Below are 9,377 nucleotides of genomic sequence, written 5' to 3'. Positions count from 1 at the left end.
CCCCCACCCCCCAACACCAGCAATCAGATCCACTGTTTGATGTTTACATGGCACTTTGGCTAGCCTACCTGCTTAATGTAAATCAGCTCTGCCCTGGCTGTATGGGACAAGGACTAGTATGTGTATCGTGCCCGCTCAGCGCCGGGATCCCGCGGATGCTCGTAGGTAGAACTTCTTGGGAGGGCGGTCACCGGAGAAAGGCGCGAACGCTCGTATGAATATCCCTCCGCCTCGGCAGCAACTCTCCGAATCGGACTCCGGTCACGTGCGTAGTATGAGGAGACTGGGGCTGGTGGAGGAGGGAGGGGAGGGCGCTCGTATGGGTTGACATTAGAGGGAGGCAGACGTTCCCTCATTATAGCTGTGGAGGAGGATGCTGATGGAGCAGGCAAGGGGACACCGCGGCGTTCCTCGAAATAACTGCCTCCGTAAGAATTGGCCCTGTACTTCTCGTAGTAGTCCACAACCCCGTACGGATCTCTTTCCTCGTAAGGCGACCGTCGCACCGGGTAGGCTGGGAACGCGCCATAGAGTGAGCCGTTGCCCCTGTATGCCGCCTCGCCGCCATACATCTGAGCCATGCTATGTTCTGCAGCAGCACTTACGCCATAACCCGGGTGTGGCCCATACCTCATTGCACTCTCATAGCCCGCACCTCTTCTGTACCCTGCCATGTTGCTGCTGTGACCAGAACCTCGGGAAAAACCATGCACAGGAGCATAGCTGCCACCGTAATCTGGATCGCCACTGAAGTCCGGATGATAACCCCTGCTGCGACCACGCCCGCCAAATCTCGAGGCATCGTATCCATCAGACTTTGGCTCTGAACCGTGGTAGCCATTTTGGTCAAGAGGGCATTCTTTGGACCAGTGGCCTTCCTGCCCGCAACGATAACAACCCGATCTGTCTCCCATTCCCGGCGCAGTACGCAGGCGGCTAGTCGAAAGCTTCACGCTCATCAGTTTGCCTTAAAAAGAAAAGACTCAATAAGGATTTATACCGGCATTGATTCTGAAGATTATATTTGATATTTCCTGCGTGGTGTGTAATGCATCTCCTAATGCATCAGTCTGCTAAAAAGCTGCATTTTATTCCAACAGTAGCAAGTAGACATACCATATGATGAGCACTCAAAATATGGTTATTAAAGCTGAAATCCGTAACTTTAAACGCATCTTAAAGCACCGTAAAAACAAAAGGTAACCAGTGCGATGTGGTCAGCGTGGAGTGAATTTCAACTTCTACCCGTTTCCGAAGGTTCACATCGAACTTGCCCGTGGAACCCGAAATTTGTTATCTCGATATCAGCGTAGCTGTGCACAAACGCCAGATGGACTCCGAGCAGGACTGGATCACGTCCATTGATGGGACTCTGGTTTGAGTCATTAAAGTACTCGTGTTCTACGTAATTCATAACTTAAATACCGAATTGGAGGTACTTGGAATACCCACCAGGTTTACCCGACGAGTCATAAATTCCACACTGTGTCCCTTTGAGTCCACAACACAAACGGATATTACCGAAGACATTACGGATACCAGCTTTAAAATAACGTTGGCGTTCTTTATTAAAACTTACCTTTTGTTTTTACTCACCTGCGGCCTAGCCATAATTTACCCTTCAATTCACAACAACAGAATTAAATACTTTAATTTGACTACCCATTCAAGCCCAGCCCAAGAGTTCACCTTTAAAAGCTGTGTTGTCTAACTGATTAATGGCTTCCATGGCGTCCTCCATCCGCTCCATGTGAACAAAAGCGTAGTTTTTTACTATGTCACACTCCAACACAGTGCCAAACTCTTCAAACTTGGCCCGCAGCTCCTGGTTGGTACAGGCAATGTTGCCAACGTGCAGTTTGGTGGATCCTCTCGACTTGCCACGACTTAATTCCACATTCATGGGCTGGCCATTTAGCTCATACTGGTGGAGATTGCGGATGGCTTCTTCGGCCTCCGCTTTGTCATCCATGTGCACAAAGCCAAAGTTCTTGACAATGGAGCATTCGGCAATCTTGCCATACTGCGAGAAGAGGGAGCGAAGTTCATCTGATGTGGTGTCCGGAGACAGGTTCCCTATGAATATTTTCACCATTGTGCAGGGTCCAACGTCTCTAAAGGGAAGAGAGGAACATCAACATTAGTTAAACCTTTACCCGGTAACAAAGCCAGCGCTCCTGTTTCATAAACCTGATCACTTATTGCCATTGCCCGGCTCAGCTTGTGATGAACCCTACTAGTTAGTAATGATTAACTGTGGGCAGCCACTCAGCGGGTCCTCATGGAGGGTCCACGTTAAGTAGTTTTGCCAACATGAGGAACATGTGCAAAATAACAAAGCGGCAGCATTACTAACAAAGCCAAGCATGTGCCATGTTGCTGCGTGGAAGATAAACTCAGGCTGCAACATGCCGCTATATCGACAGGGAACGTGAACGGAGGACAGCTTTCGGTTCGGCGCCATTGACCAAACTTTAAGCACAACAATCAAAGTTTGACGCTGAAATTTAGCCGGTGGCCGCGGCGCTGCGATGGGCCTAATGCAGCCCACTTTTTTTTTTTACCTGTGAGCAAACCAAAGCGCCGATAGTTCTGTTCATACGGAGCTGGCGTCAAGAACAAACTCAGAGCCGAAAAGTGGAGGTGTTTTAGCCTTTAGCAGCAACGACACGCCGGCCTCAGAGCACACGGGCGTCCCGGCGGGACTCCAGCCGCTCTCCGAGCACAGAGCTCGGGCTGCAGGGCCAGAACGAACCACAGCTACTGACTGTGTTTCAAAATCGTGCCAAATTAAACTTGCATTACCACACCGCGTTAAGTTTGAGTCGGTATCAGTTACATAAGGCGCTACTTATAGGCTAAGGCCTCCTCGGCACACGCTGCGAGCCCGCAGCTCGGACGCTGCGTTAGCAGCTCTCTCACAACAAACCCTCCGATCAGCGGCAGCTGCGGGGCAGCCGCTCGCTCTCCTGACCGAGCTTTGTGATCATGTCGGGGAACCCCAGCTCCTACCTCTGAAAGCTGCGCTCTTCGTCTTCGCCCTCAAACAATGAAATGGCGGCTAAGCGCGGCAAGCAGGCGGATACATGCGGCTAGCCCCGCTAGCGCTTTCTGGGAGGGACCAGCTAGCAGCCACAGCTAAGCCACGGCGCTCACCCACGGAGATAAAGGAAACCAACACGCAAGATGGAGGATGAGTCTGTGTGAAATGTCCCACAATCATGTTTCTAAACGTGTATGATCAGTACCTGAGCACTAAAGCATTTTCAGGATCTACACACACACAGCTGTTTAGGAAGAGCAGCGCTCATTTATGATTTATGTTTCTGATGGGAGAAAAATGCCTCAGTTTGAGTGAACCTTTCCCGAGCACATCTGCATCAGCGCCAACAAAGGCCCCTCACAGCTGGATCATTTACAGACCAAGTCTGCCTCCTTCGTTCCCGACAGTATTTCCAGTTTGAGGTGGTTTTAATTGGACCCCCCCCCCCCTAAACGCACACGTTTAGTTTTGTCCAAGCTGTTCTCATAGAACACCTTTATTGATATCAGAGAAAAGGTGGTGTTATCCCCGTCTGTGCCTGTTCTCTCCGCACCACCTGCAGAATCACGCACAGGACCCTGACTGTGGGGCCTTCAGTGCGCACATACTCCCACTCACTGGAAACAAACCCTGAAGCAGACTTATCCCCAAAATGAAACCCAGTGGAAGGCCTGCTGCTTCCACCTTACCGAGTAGGAAGGTTTCACTCCCTGAACAGCTGCTCAACCCTACAACCCTCCATTGGTCAGTCTCCAGATTTTAACGAACCCCTTGTTTGAAAGATTGGACCCAGCTGGGACCCTCTATCAGTGGAGAGCTTTAATCAAATGATGCAGAAAAATACACAGCAAAATTCTTTTAGGAGGGACTAACTGGACTGTTCTTCGCTCTCACATGAGCCCCAGTATAGGCAAACATCTGGGTTCTGGTTCTGATGTTCATCTGTTTAATGCCACCATATTGTAAATTTCTAAAGCAAAAATATGAAATCATATTGCACATGCAGCCACATCTGTTGCCACTGTATTCATCCAAGAGTTGAAAAGAACATCAAAATAATTTGGCTTTATTAAAAATCATTCAGATATATTGGTATTTTCTTTTCAGCTAGTATGAAAAATACAAACTTCAGAGGCCTGTAAGCAAACAAAGGCACCTTCAGCAGAGCACAGGAAGCGCCCCGAGCTTCTCCGCTTACAGCGTTTACATGGATCCAGCAGAGCCCTCGCTCTGCATCTGCTGTTAGCTACATGCACAGTCTGCAACACTGCCACTGGGAAGAAAACAGTTTCTTAGTCGCACAATGTGCATCAGTCTCATTGCATCACTCCTCTGTAGAATTTTAGAAGAGCAAAACTGCATCGATCGAACATCCCACACACTCAGAAAACAGCTGGAATGTTTCTGATCACTTTGGTTTCATCTCAGAGTGAGACGGTAAATCCTAGCTCAGCGGCACGATTCCCCACACCTGGCTTTACCTGGGATAAAGAACACAGGAGGCCTCTCGGCCCGCTGCAGCAGACTGCTGGATGCTCCATCATTTTTCACACTTTTTTAGCTTTAGTCAAACATTTCTCTTTATCGACATCCGCTACACCGACACCAACCGAGCGTGAAGGGGTGAAATAAGACGCCATTAATAAGCGGCACAGGTTAACCCTCATCTCAGTTAACTAAAAAAAAAAAAAAATTAAATGTTTATGTATTACAAGAACACGTCTTAATGACAAACTAACATTTTAACAATTTGCAATGAGTAACAAAAAGACACGAAAGAAAGACTTGGCTAAAAACTGAGCTGAAACCCTGCAGAGCAAGTAAGATAATTGTTTTATATGTGATAAATGTCACGACTGTAACATCTGCCAACCATCCCATTGGAAAACAAGCTGCATGAACGTGACTGACAGGACGAGTCTGCAGGCCACTGGCATCTCAGACGCCTGGAAGACGCGGACACCATTTTCCAAACGGAGTCTTTGTTTCCTTATTCATCAACGCGGGGTGATGGGATCACGCTTGAAGGAGTGACGCTAAAGTCGTGTAGTTAGTCAGACCTAGAGAGAGAGAGCAGAGAAGCAGGGGTGACTACCCCACTAACCACAGCTTTAAAAGACTCAGTACGTTATTACTGTGGCGCTCACCTGGCTTTAGTAAGGCGCGTAGCGTGCTGCGTAATGATCCTTGGATCGTGCGGCAGCGTAGGAGCTCCTGGACGCAGAGACGGGCGACAGTCGCGTTCGCTCGTAGGCCGAGCCTGCCGAGGGGGCCGCTGCTCGTCTGGTCGGGCTGCGCTCGCGTGCGTAGTACGCGGCAGTCGATGCAGGTGGAGGCAGAGGCCGCCGCTCAAATGGGTCTACGCTGGATGTGAGCTTTGAGAGAGAGGAAGGTGGGGGTGGGGGAGGGGGGAGATAGGACATGCGCCGATCTTCGAAATAGCTCGAGCCAAAAGGCCGAGCTCTGTATTTCTCATAATAGTCAACACTGCTATAGAGACTGTCACGATCAAAGGCTGATGGCCTGTCAGCATAGGAGCCCGCTGCTCTGCTGCCATAACGATCCCCCAGCTCAGAGCCGTAGATGCTAAGCCTGCGGGGGGGAGGCGGAGGCAACCCACCTACGAAACTAGCCCGACTATACGCAGAGCCGCCCATGTAATCAGCTGCTGCCATCCCGTAGTTGCCCCTGCCAAAACTCGGGGGACCGTGTGGGGGGGCCCAGGCGCTGCGACCTCTCGTGCTGTCACCGTGGCTACCGTTCCGACCGACTGGACAGTCTTTCGACCAGTGACCATGTTTCCCGCAGACAAAGCAGCCCGTATGATCTCCCATTCCCGGGGCAGTGCGAAGGCGACTGGTGGACAGCTGTACGCTCATCAGCTTGCCTTGTGAGGAAAGAGAAGACACGCATGAGACCGTGGGGATGCTGACACCAAAAGGTGCTTAACGACCACAAAACACGTTAAAGGCATTTGACCGACAGTGACTGAGCGAACCGAAACAATGTGCAGCACAATGTGCAGGTGACTGAATGGCAGCGTAGCGCCTAATCATCAGGCGCACTGCCACTGGCTTTACAAAAGACATTTCCAATCTTAAACGTGATTACTTTCAGTCCACCTGGTCACATATGGCAGCAGTTATCCATACTCTATACTGAGGACTTTACTCGTGCCTACGGCGGGAAAACAGAAGCCAAAAATCGTACGTACAGACAGCAAAGACCACACTCCCCTGCCCAAGAGTTCACCTTTGAAGGCTGTGTTGTCCAGCTTACTGATGGCGTCCATGGCATCATCCACTCGCTCCATGTGAACAAAGGCATAGTCCTTAACAATGTCACACTCCACCACTGGGCCAAACTCTTCAAACTTGGCCCTCAAAACCTCACTCGTGACCCCTTCCCCGAGGTTGCTGACATGCAGCTTGGTGGTGGACTTTGGCCGCCCTTTGCTCATCTCCACATTCATGCGCCAGCCGTGCAGCTGGTGCTGGTGGAGGTTTTTAATGGCCTCCTCCGCCTCGCTCATGCTGCTCATGTGGACAAAGCCGTAGTTTTTGACAGTGTCGCATTCTGTGACTTTGCCGTACTTCTCGAAGAGTTCCCGCAGCTCCTCTGGTGTGGTGCTGGAGGCGAGGTTGCCAATAAAAATTTTCACCATGATGAATTCTGTGTGTCCTAGAAGATTTAGAAAAATATGTCCATTATAAACACATTCCATACATACTGATTAAAAGGATGCGAGGGCCATCCCCAATATGTCACTTTATTGGAGACAACCTAAACTAATGCAGAGGCCTACAAAAAGTAATCAGGTTTCAAGACTACAGTAAAAGTGAGAAACCACTCATCACTCAGCTTTCACTGACTTATATTAGGGTGCAGAAGATGCTCCGAATATTAGAGACACTACAAGGACAAAGGTTCCTCCTCCAAACTCACCTGAGACCTCAGAGGTGCTCTCACATGCCTCCGGGTGCGCAGTCAAGTCTATGTACACTTATTTAAAACTTCCACCTACATGACGCATGTCAGAGGGGCACCGCAGGGGGGCCTGGTCTGAGCGATAACGTACTGCACGACAGCGCGCACACAGCGGAGTTTGGAGAGGTTCACGTCCGTGTACGCACGTCCACAGCAGCGCGACGCGAGCCGTCCGAGCGTAAAGCAGCTAGCTTACTCAACACTAACGCGTACGTTACATTACTGCCATGATAACAAACCCTAACGCTACAGCTGGGGCGTATTGGTCATAGTTTCTAAACTATGCAAACACCGTTGAGCTCACAATACTCCACAACTGACCCACTGTTACTTATATTATTATAATGTTTTACTATAAACGCGCTTAGGTCCAGGAAGCTAATGTGCTCGCTAGCTACAAACTCGCCGGCTCAGCGCGCTGTTTCGGCTTTTTAATGAGCGCTGCAGCGACAGCTCCGCGTCGCCGACACACAGGTGCACCTCACATCTCGACATCAAACTCTCCAACTCACCCACAGAGCGCCGTAGGCCTCAGCAATGAATGAAGACCGAAATGGTGCTGCGGCAGCGTCCGCTTCCCGGTGCTGCTCCTCGGCTGCTTGCTGGAGCCGAGCGCCGCGTACCGGACGGGAGCTCAGCGTCTTCTTCCTCAGAGTGTTATTGGCGGCTTGGAAACAGCAGATTGTTGCTCAGGATATCTAAATACTGCACTAAAACCACCAATCAGCTGCTGTAGTACAGCTTTATAACACTTATTTTTGTAAACGCTCCTGTGGGAAATATGTCAGATAAACGGCCCTTTTCACATCCGGAAGTACCTATGTGCACCCTGTGGAAGTCATTTTAGGATTTGCGTGGTTTTTATTAGAGGACTTTGATGACCCGGAAATCTGTGATGAATCACGGGTCCGAGGTCCCCGTTGACCCGGATCATGAGTCTCTGCAGCTGCAGAGGACCAAACGCAGGACCGTGAGAGCGGCCGCAGTGCAAAGAAAACTAAATGTATATTTAAAAATGCAGGAAATACTCCCCAGAGAGGTTATCACCAAGTTTGCTGCTCAGATTTTATGATGGCAGTTTGCATTTATTATCAAGACTGAACATAGGAATTAAATAACCAAGTCCCTCTTTGCCATGAAAATGAACTAAATCCCCCAAAAGCATTTCCACATCATTTCAGGCCTGCCACAAAAGTACCTGCTGGCAGGGCACTCTCACCTGGATGCTTTAAAGCAGGGATCCTCAAATCCAGGCCTCAAGGGCCGGTGTCCTGCTGGTTTTAGATGTGTCTCTGCTTCAACACACCTGAGTCAAATATAGAAGTCATTAGCAGGACTCTGGAGAACTTGACTGCATACTGAGGAGGTAATTCAGCCATTTGATTCAAGTGTGTTGGATCAGGGACACATCTAAAACCTGCAGGACCCCGGCCCTCGAGGCCTGGATTTGAGGATCCCTGCTTTAAAGGAAGGTGGAACATTGTTCTTCCTCTTGTTACTGTCAGACCCTGCACTGGTGCAGCGGGTCCTGGGGTCCTCCTGGTGCACGACAGGTCGCCAGCATGGATCTGCAGCAGGGTTTTCTTTCTCATTGAGATCTGATGTGTTTTCAGAGTGTTGCTTTAATGTTTTTGAGTGGTTGTACTTCAGTATACCACAAAAACATTTGACAACAGGATCTAAAAACACAGAAGCAGCAAACTTTGTGTACTTGTGTCATTCTCTAAACCTTTGGCCACGACTGTACTGATGCTGTATGTATTTCGAGTTCAAGGCTTAATTCATTTTCCACACTCATGTTTATCCCACTTTTCTATCCATGCTCACGGCTCAGAGCACCGTAGACTACGAGTGACATTTTAACCCTGCACACAGCACTTTATTGACCTCATATCCACGGCCAATTTAGACTCACCAAATAATATAACAGGCACGTCTTTGAGAGGAACACTGCTGCAGAGGCACAGGGAGAGCAAATGAACTGCACACACCCCAGTGCACCGCTGTTTGCCCCTCTGTCCAGAGCAGTGTGTGACACATAGAGCTGCTATAGCAGAGCTGGACAGTGTGAGTGTGTTTGTGTACGCTCTGGAGAAACAGTACGGGGAACTTTCATAAAGGAAGTATTGAGTATTTTGGCAGATGCTTGTCTATGCAGATTTTTTTTCCAGCACAATATTGTCTGTGCAAAACACAACCACAAAACTTTACAGGTGTGTGGGTGAAACGAGTGATTGGAGAACGTGTTGGTGTGAGAGCTCATCGCTTACTCGCAGATCCAGTTGTGGCCTCCTTTCTCAGCCTGCGCTTGGAATAACTGCCTTCATGTTTCCTGTTACACTGAATT

The 9,377-nt window shown here is 49.5% G+C and overlaps 2 protein-coding genes across 5 annotated transcripts; both read right to left on the bottom strand.

The window, feature by feature from the left end:
* LOC115775731 (RNA-binding protein 4.1-like) lies at positions 1 to 6,409 on the bottom strand. 3 transcript variants are annotated; one of them, XM_030723223.1, is made up of 3 exons: positions 6,296 to 6,409; positions 1,690 to 2,114; positions 1 to 967 (listed from the first exon to the last, which is right to left on the bottom strand). In XM_030723223.1, the coding sequence occupies exons 2-3, from the start codon at positions 2,093 to 2,095 to the stop codon at positions 114 to 116; spliced, it is 1,260 nt and encodes a 419-aa protein (XP_030579083.1). In that variant the 5' UTR covers positions 2,096 to 2,114; positions 6,296 to 6,409; the 3' UTR covers positions 1 to 113. The 3 variants fall into 3 exon arrangements, with proteins under 3 accessions (XP_030579083.1, XP_030579082.1, XP_030579084.1); XM_030723222.1 differs by lacking the exon at positions 6,296 to 6,409 and adding an exon at positions 3,013 to 3,304; XM_030723224.1 differs by lacking the exon at positions 6,296 to 6,409 and adding an exon at positions 2,565 to 2,708.
* LOC115775732 (RNA-binding protein 4.1-like) lies at positions 2,025 to 7,757 on the bottom strand. 2 transcript variants are annotated; one of them, XM_030723226.1, is made up of 4 exons: positions 7,543 to 7,689; positions 6,296 to 6,724; positions 5,191 to 5,930; positions 4,094 to 5,103 (listed from the first exon to the last, which is right to left on the bottom strand). In XM_030723226.1, exons 2-3 carry the CDS (start codon positions 6,705 to 6,707, stop codon positions 5,197 to 5,199), a joined length of 1,146 nt encoding a protein of 381 aa, XP_030579086.1. In that variant the 5' UTR covers positions 6,708 to 6,724; positions 7,543 to 7,689; the 3' UTR covers positions 4,094 to 5,103; positions 5,191 to 5,196. The 2 variants fall into 2 exon arrangements, with proteins under 2 accessions (XP_030579087.1, XP_030579086.1); XM_030723227.1 differs by lacking the exons at positions 4,094 to 5,103; positions 5,191 to 5,930 and adding an exon at positions 2,025 to 2,114 and having other exon boundaries at positions 7,543 to 7,757.
* Between the last annotated feature and the right edge of the window lie 1,620 nt (positions 7,758 to 9,377).

The sequence above is a fragment of the Archocentrus centrarchus genome, unplaced genomic scaffold (genome assembly GCF_007364275.1).
Source record: "Archocentrus centrarchus isolate MPI-CPG fArcCen1 unplaced genomic scaffold, fArcCen1 scaffold_24_ctg1, whole genome shotgun sequence".
NCBI lineage: Eukaryota > Metazoa > Chordata > Actinopteri > Cichliformes > Cichlidae > Archocentrus > Archocentrus centrarchus.
This window is presented reverse-complemented; position numbering and strand designations above follow the sequence as displayed.